The 14953-nt window shown below is 62.2% G+C and overlaps 1 protein-coding gene across 3 annotated transcripts in view; it reads right to left on the bottom strand.

The window, feature by feature from the left end:
* Positions 1 to 3773: 3773 nt before the first annotated feature.
* DENND1C (DENN domain containing 1C) overlaps positions 3774 to 14953 on the bottom strand; it is a 29774-nt gene continuing 18594 nt past the window's right edge. The window contains exons 16-23 of one of the 3 annotated variants that reach the window (XM_075902310.2): positions 14512 to 14602; positions 13543 to 13583; positions 11114 to 11185; positions 8828 to 8884; positions 7898 to 8032; positions 7469 to 7524; positions 6723 to 6939; positions 3776 to 5841 (exon numbers count right to left, since the gene is read on the bottom strand). In XM_075902310.2, the coding sequence (XP_075758425.2) occupies positions 4822 to 5841; positions 6723 to 6939; positions 7469 to 7524; positions 7898 to 8032; positions 8828 to 8884; positions 11114 to 11185; positions 13543 to 13583; positions 14512 to 14602 (1689 nt within the window). In that variant the 3' untranslated portion in view covers positions 3776 to 4821. Of the gene's footprint in view, positions 5842 to 6722; positions 6940 to 7468; positions 7525 to 7897; positions 8033 to 8827; positions 8885 to 11113; positions 11186 to 13542; positions 13584 to 14511; positions 14603 to 14953 lie in introns of all 3 variants that reach the window. The other 2 variants (XM_075902312.2, XM_075902311.2) reach the window with 2 other exon arrangements.

Genomic DNA, 14953 nt, shown 5'->3' on the forward strand with positions numbered 1-14953 from the left:
AAAGGACTTTTGCCCGAACTGGAGCAGCACAGTATTTCCGCAAGAACACTGACAATCTTACAGGAGATCGTCAGCGCTTTTGCGGAAATTCAAGCGGCCAGTGTAGCCAGCTGGCAAGTTTTTCCGGAAAAGCAGCTGATTTTCCAGAAAAACTGGCCAGTCTAGACACAGCCCTGGAGTATTGTGTCCAGTTCTGGGCCCCTCACTACAGAAAGGATGTGGACGCATTGGAGAGGGTCCAGCGGAGGGCGACCAAAATGATAAGGGGGCTGGAGCACATGACCTACAAGGAGAAGTGGAGAGAGATTTGGGTTTGTTTAGTCTGCAGAAGAGAAGTGAGGGGGGATTTGAGAGCAGCCTTCAACTTCCTGAAGGGGGGTTCCAAAGAGGATGGAGCGAGGCTGTTTGCAGTAGTGACAGATGGCAGAATAAGGAGCAATGGGCTCAAGTTATAGTGGGTGAGGTCTAGGTTGGATATTAGGACAAACTATTTCCCTAGGCGGGTGGGGAAGCGCTGGGATGGGTTCCTTAGGGAGGGGGTGGAATCTCCATCCCTAGAGGTTTTTAAGTCCTGGCTTGACAAAGCCCTGGCTGGGGTGATTGAGTTGGGATTGGTCCTGCTTTGGGCAGGGGGCTGGACTCATGACTCCTGAGATCTCTTCCAGCCCTGGGATTCTATGATCTGCCACCACAAGCCCCTCTCGCTATCCTGGCTGAGAGCGCACATGCGTCCCCGGCCCTGTAACCAGCCGAGTGCCCCAGCCGGCTCTCGCCGAGGCTCAGCGCTTTCCTTTCGCCTCTGGCCAGCGGGGAACTAGACGGGTGGCCGCCGGGAGAGGAGGAGCTCTGTGTCCTTCAAATTTCGAATTTCATTTTTGATGTGACTGTAAAAAGTGGCGTGTGCTTTGGGAACGCCCACAGGGCCGGATTTGGCTCCGTCCTGAGCCACGTTTGGCTCGCACGCCCTCGGTTGCTGACCCTGGCGTTAGCAGCGAAACCGCAGGGTTGATTGGGAAGGAAGAGGCGGCCGTGATGGGGAAGGGCGAGGCTGTCACATTGTACCTGCAAAACCAACGGGGAGCCCGAGAAAGACCCACCCGTGAGGGCAACGCATTGGTGGGACACAGCTGGCTTTGTGGGCTGCAGCCCCCGAAGGCGGGTGCCCTGATACGGTCGTTAGTCGGAAGGCGTCGCAGTGGTCCCCCTGGCTTGCCGGCACCGTCAAACGCGGCTCCCCGGCAGGAGGTCCTTAGATTGCAGCGTTCGTCCGTTAGGTTCCTAGCAGTCTTGCGCGGTGGCTGGCTTGAAAGTCCGTGGCACGGCCCTGCCTGGCTCGCCAGCTCCTCAGCAGGTCTGGTCCCTTTGGGTAGGGTCCTTGCACACCTGATGTCCCTGGCTATTGGTCCGGCTGGGGCTATGGCCTGGAAACGCAGCCCTGGTTTGGGAATTCACATACACCCTATGTCAGGGCTGGGAGACACAGCCCGGGTCTGGCCCCCTGGCTCAGGGCTCCCCCCAGCAGCAGGGTCCCCACGCTGGCACTCCGGCTGCCCCTGGGAGAGGAGGGGGGCAGGTCTGAGCCTCAGGCAGTGCAGCAAAGGGCTGCCTGGAGGCTTTTTGCCTGCCACTCTGATTGGATGCAATCGTGGCCAATAGGAGAAGCAGTGGGCGGTGCCTAAGAGTTGGGAGACACCTAGCCATGTGTCCTCGGAGCTGTGCCAGGTAAGTGCTCTCCGTCACCCAGCCCCCACCCCCAGCCCACTCCTGCATCCCCCTCCTACCCAGACCCCCCCACCTCCAATGTCCAGCCTGTTTCTGCTCCCCCAGACCCTGCAGCCCCCCACTCTACTTCTGCACCCTTCCAGACCCTCCAGTCTGCTCCTGCCCCCTCCCTCCTGCCAAAACCCCACATCCCAGAGCCTGGGGGAGAGGGGGGCAAAATCTACTAGCCCAGGGCCCCCTTGGCTTTGCAGTGTGAGGGGAATGTGGGGTGAGGCTTCTGCTTCTTGGGAGTCAAATCAGTGCAGGAGGGTGGTTTGGTGTGGGGTTTTTTTTTTTTTTTTTTTTTTTTTTGCTTCTCACTTTGTGTGCAGCCCCCAATGGATTTTTTTTTTCTGTGGGTCAGTGGCCCCTGCCCCCGACCTATGTATCTGTCACTTGTCATACAAAGGTGAGGCGAGACGATCGAAATTGCAGCATTTCTGCAGACTCCTTACCCAGTGTATCTGGCACAACTCCGGGCTTGCAGTGGGGCTGGGGCAGCTTCCTAGAGAGTTAATTCAGAAATTAACTGGCTCCAGGAGCTGAGCGGGCAGCCCCTAGGAGCTCCCTGCTCCCGTTCACAAGGGGGTCTGTCAGAGGCATTGCAGAGGGGGTGTGTGGCAGATGGTCCCTTCTAGGTCTCCTGACTTTGCTCTGGCGTGGGAAGAGAGTGCGGTCTAGTGGTTGGAGCTGGGCTGGGATCAGGGCCGTGGTTCGATCCTGCCAATGACGTGGCGGGTGATCCTGTAGCTGGTCGCTTTCCCTCCCGGCTCCCAGGGGTAACCCTGGCCCAGCTCCCAGGCGCTGGCTGGGGTCACCACTTTCATGACTCAAGTCGGAGGGAGCTGAGCTTTTGGTAGCAAAGGGCCTGATTCAGTCCCAGGGATGCCCCTGGTGTCTGGATGTGGCCGTGGTTTTACTCCCCGAGCATCACAGGCCGATCCGCCCGCTCCTGGCCATGCCTGGGGCATCTTCTCCCCACGGCTCCAGCCTACATGGACCGGACCCCGCGAGGACGATGGTTCCGCTCCCTTCTGGGGCTCAGATCTCCAGGGGCTGGTGAATGCCAGATAATAGCCTCCTGCTGCTGCCAGCTGATGGAGCTGCTCCCTAGGTTGGACTCAAAGCTGGGCTGCCGGTGGAGTCATTTCTTATGGTGGGGGAGGGGGTAAAATACACGAATTAAACAGCAACTGGGCACTGCTGTGTTTTGCCGACCCAGCCATAGGGCAGGTGAGCAAACGGCTCCCAACGTGTCTGACCGAGGTAGACGCTGTAGCCTCTGGCAGGGTGGTTTCATCCCTCCCCTGCACATAAATCTGCTGTGAGTGTGAGCCCACCTGGAGTGTCCTCAGGGATGCAGGTGTGTCCCTAAGATGGGGGGGCATCACCGGCCCCTGCACCCCCATCCGCAGCCAGAGGCGTCTCTCCGCCGGCAGGTAGAACAGAAGGTTCATTAGATGACGGGGACACAGCGTAGAACAGACACGTTGGCACAGGACCCAGGAGCTGTCAGCACAATCCACCTTGGGGGGCGCGGGCAGAGCTAGGGCCCGGACCCTCCCCCTGCACCCCAAGCCAGTGAGACTGACTCTCACCCAGCTCCTGGTCCCAGCCCTCCCCACCCACCCCCAGCACAACCCCATCTCACTGCTGCTCTACTGGCCGGAGCTGGGCTAAGGTTAGTCACCAGCTTGGGGGTCAAGCAAGAAGGTACCTTTACATCCGCCCCCCAAACAGGACTGGAGCTGGAGCCACTATCCCTCCACTTGTAGCCTGATTTCCTTGTCCCATTAGGCACTTGTACCAGTGGCCGTTCCTGTGCAGCCTCTGGCTTGGGCGGTAGGTTTGTGGCTCTTTAACGCAGAGCGCTTTTCTCCTACCAGTGCATTGGCCATTTGAGTTCTGCTTAGTGCACTAACTGGTTGGGTTGAGATCTCCCTGCCCCATTCCCCCCCTACCCCATGGCTCAGTTCCCAGAGGGTCACCCCCACCCCACCCCCCTGCAGGTCACTGGCCTCCTGCAAATGGGGCAAGCAGCCATCTCTTGCACCCTCCTTGCTCATCTAGTATGGGGGGACGGGGGCTGGTCAGTGATTAAGGTTCCTTCTTGGCTCTGGTTTGGGGCACATGACATGTTCACAGCTCAGCGTGGGCCCCCTGGTGCAGCCCTGCCTCCCTCCCCCATCTTCTCAATCTCAAACTCCTCGGCTATGTTTACACTGGCAGAGGAAACCCCGGCCGAGTGTCCACACTGCCCTCTTGCACAAGAGCCCCTGCACAAGAGGGCTTACAGCTGTTAGAAAAGCGCGTAGCTCTTGCACAAGAAGCCCTCACTTACCATGCCAAACTATACATCTTCTTCCGCAAGAGCGGGTGGGCAGTGTGGATGCTCTGCAGATTCTTGCGCAAGAACCCACCAGTGTAGACGTAACCCTACAGTTGCGACCCCTTGCGCAGGTCTTACGCCGACCCCCTTCAGCTCCTATTTCCCCGCCACCTCCTCCCCAGCCTCAACGCTCAGCTAGACGGGGTGGCTGGCTGTGCCAGGAAGGCGCCACCTCAGGCTCGCTGGGGGACCTTGGACAGGCTCTGTCCCCTCTCGTGCCTCAGTTTCCCCTGCAGTAGGAAGCCAGTCCTACCGAGCCAGTGAGGATCGGGGGGGGGGGGGGGTTATGCAGTGTTTTCCCCAGCTCTGTCCAAAAGGCAACTTTTATTTTTTTGGTAAACTAATGGGAGGATCAATAAAAAAACGGGAACGGCCTGCCTGCGCTTAGTGACTCGCTTTCTTCCAGGGGGCGGGATGTGGCAGGCACCCTCGAGCGATGAGCCCCCAAGCTGGGCGTGGGGAGGGGGCATGAGGTTGGCTCTGGAAACTCAGCCAGCTGCCGCTTCTACCATAAGCATTTACTGGCGACTCCTGTGGGCGCTGGAGCCGGCTGGAGCCAGGCCGGGCTTGGAGCAGGACGGTGTCTCCCTGTTGGCCTGGTTCTTCTGGAGCACCGGGAACCCGGCTCAGCCTGGGCCCCTGGGGGCAGCTCTCTCCAGGCCGACGGCCTCCTAGGCTTCAAACCTCTTCTTCAGCTCCGACACCTTGGGCAGGGCTGGGGGCTGGGAGGCTGGCTCCAGCTCCCGCTCCAGCGAGGATGAGCTGGGCGGGTTGGCTCCGGCCCCCAGGCGGGGGACCCCTCCCTTGAAGTCAGTTTGCTGGTGGGCCTTGGCCTGGAACAGCGCCACAGCTGACAGGACCCTAGGGGAGGGGGGGCTATCCTGGGAGAGGTGGGGCTCTTCCGCAAGGGCGGAGCTAACCTGTGGGAGGCGGGGCTCTTCCGCAAGGGCGGAGCTAACCTGTGGGAGGCGGGGCTCTTCCCCAGGGGCGGAGCTAACCTGTGGGAGGCGGGGCTCTTCCGCAAGGGCGGAGCTAACCTGTGGGAGGCGGGGCTCTTCCCCAGGGGCGGAGCTAACCTGTGGGAGGCGGGGCTCTTCCCCAGGGGCGGAGCTAACCTGTGGGAGGCGGGGCTCTGTCCCAGGGGCGGAGCTATCCTGTGAGAGGCGGGGCTCTACCCGGGGGGTGGGGCTATCCTGTGAGAGGCGGGGCTCTACCCAGGGGGTGGGGCTATCCTGCTGGGGGCGGGGCTCTGTCCCTGGCATGGCCTGCTCAGACGCCGTCCCTGTAGTGGCTGTTTCGGGGGGATCTCCTGCCTGAGAGTTTGGTGTGAGCTCTGCGCCAGCCCCTTCCTGCCTCCTGCCGGCCGAGCCCCCCAGCTCCTCCTCCCCGAGTTGGGTGGGCCTGTGCCAGGCCAGGCTGGGTGCCGCTCCTCTCTCAGCCGGCTGGCAAGGCCCCTCCTCATCGTCATTGATCCCCCGGTCCCACATCCCGCTGGCCGGGCGCGTGGCCTTGGCGGGGGGCTGCAAAGCATGCTGGGAGTCGCCAGGCTCCTCCTCCGCCAGGGAGGCCTCTTCCGAAGAGGGGGGGGCAAACTCCAGGGACGAGTTGTCCTCCTCCTCCAGCAGCCAGCACTCCTGGTCCCGGGCCTGGCGCCCGCTCAGGTTCTCCTCGCTGGGGTTCGTGGGCCTCCACTGGAAGGGACAAGGAGCCAGGCTCGGTGCGGGCAAGGGCAGGGAGACAGACCGGGGAGGGAGGGGCTAGAGGAAGAGGGGAGGGGCTAGGAGATGAAAGGTGGGGGAGGGGCAGAATCAGGTGGTTGGGTCAGAGAGGGATGGGGCAAAATTGGGGGATGGAGGGGCCAGGAGAAAGAGCTGGGGGGGAAGATAGGGAGGGAGGGAGCAAAGGAGTGGGGGGGGGGGCTAAGAAAAGGGGGTGCAGTCGGGGGATTAAGGTGAGAGAGGGGCTAGCAGAGGGTTCTGAGGGAGGGGCAGAAGGGGCGGAGCCTGGAGGTGAACATGTGGGCGGGGCTAAGCAAGGGGCAGAGTTGAGGGGGTTCCAGTGAAAGGGGCCTGGGAGGGAGGGGGGGGGGGAGGGAAGGTGAGGTAGGGGGCACACTGGGAGGTGCCCACGGGAGGGGGGGAGAAGGGGAGTGGGGGCCTGGGGGTAGGGGGGGGCACAGGGAGATGCCCATGGGGGAGGGGGCACAGGGAGGTGCCTGTGGGGGGGCACAGGGAGATGCCCGCGGGGGAAGAGGCGCAGGGAGATGCCCATGGGGGAGGGGACACAGGGAGACGCTGGTGGGGGGGGCGCAGGGAGATGCCCATGGGGGAGGGGGCGCAGGGAGGCTGGGGGGGGGGGCACAGGGAGATGCCCATGGGGGAGGGGGCGCAGGGAGACGCCGGCAGGGGGGGCACAGGGAGGTGCCTGTGGGGGGGCACAGGGAGATGCCCGCGGGGGAAGAGGCGCAGGGAGATGCCCATGGGGGAGGGGACACAGGGAGGTGCCCGTGGGGGGGCACAGGGAGACGCCCATGTAGGTGCCCGCAAGGAGGGTGCAGGGGAGGGGCGCTCACCCTGGTGAAGCTGCCGCTCTCCTCCAGGCTGCAGAAGTCCAGGCTGCGGGTGCCGTAGAGCACGCCTACCCCGGTGGGCGCCGTCAGGCTCAGCGTCTCGAAGATCTCGCCCAGCAGGTCCAGCTCGCCCGTCTCCAGGAAGCCCTTGTCCAGCTCCCCCGCGCTGGGGCTGGCTTCGGGGCTGGGGGGAGCCTCCGGGCCGTCGGCCAGGGCAGCCCTGAGCGAGAGGGGGGAAGGGAGGCTGGAACGTGTGCAAACGGGCGACAGGGCCGCGTGTGACGGGGAGCTCGCACGTCTCCGCACGCAAGTCGAGCAACATGGGACACGTGCTCGTGCATCACTGCTGTCCCCCCCCCCCCCCCGCCCTCTGTGTCCAGAGCCTCTGTACAGGGCCAGGCACGAGGCTGAGCGCACGGATGGAAAGTGAAACACGCACGCGTGAGGCCCACGACTGTCCCAGGCTCACGTCTGGCCGTGAACTCGCACGCCGCACGCGCCGCGCACACAGCCGCCGGCCTCCCTCCCGCGTGGCGCCCCGACCCACGTGGGGCTGTCGACGGACCCGCCCCCGGCCACGCACACAGTGACACGTGAACGCCGCCCGCACCGGGGGAGGTGGGGACATCGACAGCGAGCCCCAAGGGGAAGGGTGGGGGGGCTTCCAAGGTGGGGACCCCCCCGCTCTGCGGCCCACACCCCAGGCCATCTCTGCCTTCCAGCTCCCACCGCCCCCACCCCACCGTTACCTCTGGGCCTCCAGCTCTGTCCGACCGGCGCGTTTATTGGGTCGCAGGGGCCGGGACTGCAAGGAAAGACGCAGGAGCAACTGATCCCCAGGGCAGTGCAACACCGAGCCCCTCCAGCTGGGGGAAGGACCACCCTAGCCCCCCAGGCCCTTCCATGCTGGCCTGGCACCCTCCAGCTGGTACTCAGAGGCTAAGGGGTACATGGGAGGGGCGGGGCGGGGAGCGATTCCCGTCCCCAACTACCCGCTCCCGCTTCCAGATGTTCCCCCTCTGCAGGATTCCCTGCCTGCCCTGTGACTCCCCCCAGATGTTCCACCTCTGCATGGGAATTACCCCCCCTCCAGTTTTCCCTTCCAGATGCCCCACTTTTGCCTCTGCAGCCCCTGCCCCCCATCCAGATGTGCCCTCCCCCAGCCCACACGAGCTCACCTGCCCAAAGTGCTGGGTGATGGGCAGCCGGCGCTGCAGGCACTCGGACTGGTTGCTCCGGGGCAGCATGGTCCCCGAGGGCTGGTCGCACCGCAGGGAGCCAGCCCGCTGCAGCAAGGAGGCCTGGCTCAAGTCCTGGAGCGGGGGACAAGCGCCGGGCGGGAGGCTGGTGAGCAGACACCCCGGCAAGGCGTCCGAAGAGCCAGGGCCGGCTGCCCCCATCGGCGTCCTGGCCCCGTGGGGGGCTGCCAAGGGGAGCTGGTGGGGCCCTGCATGGGGAGGGGCTCCTGGCCTGAGCTGGGATTTGAACCTGTGGAGCGCCAGAGCCCAACAACGCCGAGAGCAGGGGCTCCGTGCCCTTTCAACAGGCCACTTAACCGGGCGGGAGAGGGCGAAGGTCGCCTGCACGGGACCGTGTCTGGAGCCCAGTGCATCTTGGGGGGGCCAGCACCTCCCCCAGGGAGACCCGCTGCCAGGAGCAGGGATTCAAGGGGGGGCGGAAGGGATGGGGGGCAGCTGGTTCTAGCCCCCTTGAATCAAGGGGTCTTTTTCTGGGGATCCTGAAAGGGGGCTCTCCCAGCAGAGCATCATGGGAACTCCAGGCAGGTTCCTGCCCTGGCCGAGGATTAGAAAGTTTCCTTAGGACCTACGACCCGGCCCCCAATCCTGAGCCCCCTGTGGTCTCCTGCCCCCTTCGCATCTAACTACCCCTGGCCTGCAGCCCATCCACACCAATTACCCCGGCCCGCCTTCTGATCAGCCCCCCAGCCCCGGCACCACCTGCGCCCCCAGCAAGAGGCTGAGCAGAGAGGAGCTGGGTTGGGGAATCCCCACAGCAAGGGGGAATCCCTGGCTCGGAGGCGGGGGAGGGGGGAGAGGGAGGCTGCGCAGGGTCCCCCAGCCGAGTGGATCTCGCAGGAGGAATCTTACCCTGTACCTCAAGCGACTGCGCATCTCCTTCAGCCTGTCCCGCGCCTGGCTCTTGGCCTGCAGGGGACAGAGAGGGGATGACGAGGCACCAGGCCAGGCCTGGCTCCCTCGTGTCTTCTACAACTGGGCACCCAAAGAGCTGCAGCGGGGAGACTGCACCCCACTACGCTCCCCCCCCCCCGCATGGGGACACGCCTGCACCCCGCTATGCTCCCCCCCCCGCACGGGGACACGCCTGCACCCCACTACGCTCCCCCACCCCGCACGGGGACACGCCTGCACTCCACTACGCTCCCCCACCCTGCATGGGGACACGCCTGCACCCCGCTACGCTCCCCCACCCCGCACGGGGACACGCCTGCACCCCGCTATGCTCCCCCACCCCGCACGGGGACACGCCTGCACCCCGCTATGCTCCCCCCCCCCGCACGGGGACACGCCTGCACCCCGCTACGCTCCCCCCCGCATGGGGACACGCCTGCACCCCGCTATGCTCCCCCACCCCGCACGGGGACACGCCTGCACCCCGCTATGCTCCCCCACCCCGCACGGGGACACGCCTGCACCCCGCTGCGCTCCCCCCCGCATGGGGACACGCCTGCACCCCGCTACGCTGCCCCCCCCGCATGGGGACACGCCTGCAACCCGCTACGCTCCCCCACCCCACACGGGGACACGCCTGCACCCCGCTACGCTCCCCCCCCCGCATGGGGACACGCCTGCACCCCGCTATGCTCCCCCACCCCACACGGGGACACGCCTGCACCCCGCTACGCTCCCCCCCCGCATGGGGACACGCCTGCACCCCGCTATGCTCCCCCACCCCGCACGGGGACACGCCTGCACCCCGCTACGCTCCCCCCCCGCATGGGGACACGCCTGCACCCCGCTATGCTCCCCCCCCCGCATGGGGACACGCCTGCACCCCGCTATGCTCCCCCCCCCGCATGGGGACACGCCTGCACCCTGCTGTGCTCCCCCATCCTGCACGGGGACACGCCTGCACCCCGCTACGCTCCCCCACCCTGCACGGGGACATGCCTGCACCCTGCTGTGCTCCCCCATCCTGCACGGGGACATGCCTGCACCCCGCTATGCTCCCTTCCTGCATGGGGACATGCCTGCACCCCGCTACGCTCCCCCACCCCGCACGGGCACATGCCTGCACCCTGCTATGCTCCCCCCTGCACAGGGACACGCCTGCACCCTGCTATGCTCCCCCCCACACGGGGACATACCTGCACCCCGCTACGCTCCCCCACCCCGCACGGGGACACGCCTGCACCCCGCTACGCTCCCCCACCCCTGCACGGGGACACGCCTGCACCCCACTATGCTCCCCCCCTGCATGGGGACACGCCTGCACCCCGCTATGCTCTCCCACCCCGCACGTGGACACGCCTGCACCCCGCTATGCTCTCCCCCCCTGCACGGGGACACGCCTGCACCCTGCTACGCTCCCCCACCCTGCACGGGGACACGCCTGCACCCCGCTACGCTCCCCCCCACATGGGGACCCCACTATGCTCTCCCACCCCGCACGTGGACACGCCTGCACCCCGCTACGCTCCCCCACCCTGCACGGGGACACGCCCGCACCCCGCTACGCTTCCCCCCTGCACGGGCACATGCCTGCACCCCGCTACTCTCCCCCACCCTGCACGGGGACACGACTGCACCCTGCTACGCTCCCCCCCGCACGGGGACACGCCTGCACCCCGCTACGCTCCCCCCCACACGGGGACATGCCTGCACCCCGCTATGCTCCCCCCCACACAGGGACACGCCTGCACCCCGTTACGCTCCCCCCTGCACGGGCACACGCCTGCACCCCGCTACTCTCCCCCACCCTGCACGGGGACACGACTGCACCCTGCTATGCTCCCCCCCCCCCCGCACAGGGACATGCCTGCACCCTGCTACGCTCCCCCACCCTGCACGGGGACACACCTTTCCCCCCCCTTACGCTCCCCCACCCTGCATGAGGACACGCCTGCACCCCGTTACACTCCCCCACCCTGCACTAGGACATGACTGCACCCCGCTATGCTCCCCCACCCTGCACGGGGAAATGACTGCGCCCCGCTAGGCTCCAGTCTTGGGACCCTCACCTCGCATGGAGACATGACTGCATCCCGTGCTACGTTCCCCACTGCATGGAAACATGGTGGCCCCCCCTTGCGATACCCCAACCCCCAGGAAGCCCCTACACTGCTACACGACTGCACCCCCCCACCATCAGCACCCAACGAACGGGAAGGGCGTGGATCCAGCAGGTGGCCTTACGTATTTGTACATGTTCCTGACCGCTGGGTTGGTCTTGCTCTTCACTGTGTGGAACAGAGCCCCGCCGCCTTTCTGGCAAGACAAAGCACAGAGACCCTGCCTTGGAGCGACCCCGTCACCTGGTGCCTCCTGCAGTCAGCTTGGTGCTTGGCCCTTAACCTTCCTGCCACTAGGGGGAGCCTGTGGGTGAGCAGTTACTGCAGGAGTCGCCAGGTGGCGCTGTCGCACACCCATCTTTCAAGAATCCACATTGTGTCAAGTTTTGCAATGGCGGGGGGTTTCTGGTGGGGTCTGCTGCCAGTGGGGGGGGGGGAGAGAGGAGGGCTGCCCTCTTCCACGGTCCCACTAACTAGAACCCGCTGGAGGCCAGCGCTGCGAACCTGTGGTCTCCACGTTTGTGTTTTTCCTTGGTGCGCGAGCAAGTGGTCAGTCTTAGGAAGACACACAGGCTGGCTGTGTCTACACTGGGCCACTTATTCCGGAAAAGCAGCCGCTTTTCCGGAATAACTTGCCAGCTGTCTACACTGGCCCCTTGAATTTCCGGAAAAGCACTGATGATCTACTGTAAGAAATCAGCTGCTTTTCCGGAAATACTATGCTGCTCCCGTTCGGGCAAAAGTCCTTTTTCCGGAAAACTGTTCTGGAAAAGGGCCAGTGTAGACAGCCCAGTAGTCTTTTCCGCAAAAAAGCCCCAATCGCGAAAATGACGATCAGGGCTTTTTTGCGGAAAAGCGCGTCTACATTGGCCACGGACGCTTTTCCAGAAAAAGTGCTTTTCCGGAAAAGCATCCTGCCAATGTAGACTCGCTTTTTCCGGAAATACTTATAACGGAAAACTGTTCCGTTTTAAGCATTTCCGGAAAATCATGCCAGTGTAGACGTAGCCCCTATGTCTAGACTAGATCCCTTTTTAGTAAAAGGGATGTAAATTAGACGTATCGCAATTGCTAATGAAGCAGGGATTTAAATCTCCCCTGCTTCATTAGCATAAAAATGGCTGCTGCTTTTTTTCGGCAATGAGCTTTGCCGGAAAAAAGTGCCAGTCTAGATGCGGATCTTTCAGAAAATAAAGCCTTTTCCGAAAGATCCCTTATCCCTCTTAAAATAAAATAAGGGATAAGGGATCTTTCGGAGAAGGCTTTATTTTCCGAAAGATCAGCATCTAAATGGCGCTTTTTTCTGGCAAAGCTCATTGCCGAAAAAAAGCAGCAGCTATTTTTATGCTAATGAAGCGGGGGAGATTTAAATCCCTGCTTCATTAGCAATTGCGATACGTCTAATTTATATCCCTTTTCTGAAAAAGGGATGCAATTTAGACGTAGCCACACTGCGCAGGGCAGTTCAACTGGGGGCCAGGCTAAGAGCTGGGGATGAGCTCCATCTCAGCCTCCAATTGGCATTGATTCCTGAGGCAGCTTTGCACCCTGGGAAGCGAGTTGTGCAATGGATTGGGATTCCTGAACAAGGGCTTGGCCTGCCTGCAGCTTGTGATGCCTCTGTTCCGGTACAGAGTGTACATAAACAAGTTGCAAATATGCCCAGACTCCATCTCGCTGATTCCTCCTCCAACGGGCAGCGGACATGCAAGGTTTTGGGCATCTGCTACCTCTCCAGAGAGGGGCAACATTGTCGGCGCAGCTAAGCCACGGATGGGCGCTAACGAGAAATGAAAACAACTTTGGGTGTGAGCTTCTGAGTCCACCATGGTCACTCCAGCGGCTTCAGTAGCGTCACGCTCGTTTTCATGCTACATGCCCCCGGGGGAGTTAATTGACACAGGGATCAAGTATCAGAGGGGTCGCCGTGTTAGTCGGGATCTGCAAAGCGATGAGGAGTCCAGTGGCACCTTAGAGACTAACAGATGGTTCGGAGCATAAGCTTTCGTGGGCTGAGACCCACTTTGACACTTATGCTCCAATAAATCTGTTAGTCTATAAGGTGCCACGGGACTCGGTAGGGGCAGTGGCTCCTGTCGTTCACCTCTCTGTGACTTAGTCACTGGCCATTTCCGAGCCCCCAGGATGGCAGGGGTCAGATCTTGGCCTCTCTGTGGTCAATGGGACTACACTGATTGACACCCAAGGACCCGCCCTCTCAGGGTGTAAATTGTATCTGCTGAACGTCAAATCCAATTCCTCCTTGCGCCAATGGCAAAATTTGGCTCTGTGCTGCTAGACGCTTCAGGGAATGCTTAATGCAGGCAGGTCCGTGTCATCACCATTTTCCAGAGGGGGTAAACTGAGGCACGGAGGTGTGTCAGGTTCGGGGGAGGGAGGACCCCTTCCATCCTCCAGATTATGCTGCAAGTTAGTGGCAGGGGTGAATAGAATGCAGGCATCCGGTTTCCGACTCCCTTCTCAAAGCCCCCCCTCCCCCGCTCTAACCACTATGCCCCACACCCCTCCCAAAGCTGGGAATGGAACCCATACCTTAAGGCTTTCTACCCACAGATGGTATGACCTCAGGTTACCTGCATAGGGACAGGAAAAGGCCATTAGAGACTCAGAGCCCTAGGTAAGGTCCTCACACCCCCTCCCCCATGCCTGGCATACATCCTGTGCGGACGTGGATACAGCCAAGCCAGCTCTACCATCAGTGCCACTGCATTGTGGGGGAACCTCGGGTGGCACCCACGTTAAAGGGTCACAGCTGAGGGGGCAGAGGTCACAGTGATGGATGGACAGATTGGGGGAGGCAGAGTCGTAGAATCCTAGCACTGGAACGGGCCATTAGAGCTCATCGAGTCCAGTCACTGGCCCGCATGGCAGGGCCAAGCATCCCTGTCAGGTGCCTGTCTAATCTGCTCTTAAATATCTCCAGGGATGGAGATTCCACAACCTCCCTGGGCAACTTATTCCAGTGTTTAACACCCTGACAGTTAGGAAGTTTTTCCTAATGTCCAACCTAAACCTCCCTTGCTGCAGTTTAAACCCCTTGCTTCTCGTCCTATCTCAGAGGTTAAGTCTTCCCTCACAGTTCATGTTTTCTAGCCCTTTACTCATTTGTGTTGCTCTTCTCTGGACCTTCTCCAATTTGGCCACATCTTTTCTGAATTGTGGTGCCCAGAACTGGACACAATCCTCCAAGTGAGGCCTAATCAGCGCAGAGTAGAGCAGAATGACTTCTTGTGTCCTGCTCACAACACTCCTGAATGAGGTTTGCTTGTTTCCCAACAGTCTCACAGTGTTGACTCATATTTGGCTTGTGGTCCACGATGACCACGTGGGGGGGCAGAGTCATGGCGTGGGGTCAGGATGAGCAGGGCCAAGCAAACCCATTGCCGTGGCTGCCTGGGGATGTGGATGGGGTTGTGTTATACGCAGAAGGGCTCACACCGGGGGCACTGCGCCCCAATTGCCCCCCAGGGCAGGTGCAGTCGGTGGCTGCCCCTTCCTTACCCGCCGCCATCCCGCTGTTGGTGATTTCCTGCTCAAACACGTCTGAAAAGCCCACGCCGGCATTCAGCTTCTCCAGGCGCTCGTCGATGAACTGAAGAGTTGGTGGCGTGTGGGGGGGACACGTGCAAGGGGAGTCAGGGAAAGCACATGGAGAAAGAGGGAACCATTAGAGAAAATTGCAAAGGGCAGGGGCAGATGGACAGGGGGAACCATTAAAAGGGAGCATAGGGGCAGATGGACAGGGGGAACCATTAGAGGGAAGAATGGGAGGGCAGACGGAGAAGAGGGAACCCTTAGAGTGGAGCACTTATTAGGGACAGATGGAGGGGGGCATCATTGGAGGGGAACACATAGGGGGCAGATGGAGGGGGAACCATTGGTGGGGAGCACACAAGAGGCAGATGGAGAGGGGGAACCATTGGAGGGGAGCACATGGTGGGGC

Source organism: Pelodiscus sinensis, chromosome 31 (assembly GCF_052426305.1).
Source record: "Pelodiscus sinensis isolate ZL-2025 chromosome 31, ASM5242630v1, whole genome shotgun sequence".
In the NCBI taxonomy this organism is placed as follows: domain Eukaryota; kingdom Metazoa; phylum Chordata; order Testudines; family Trionychidae; genus Pelodiscus; species Pelodiscus sinensis.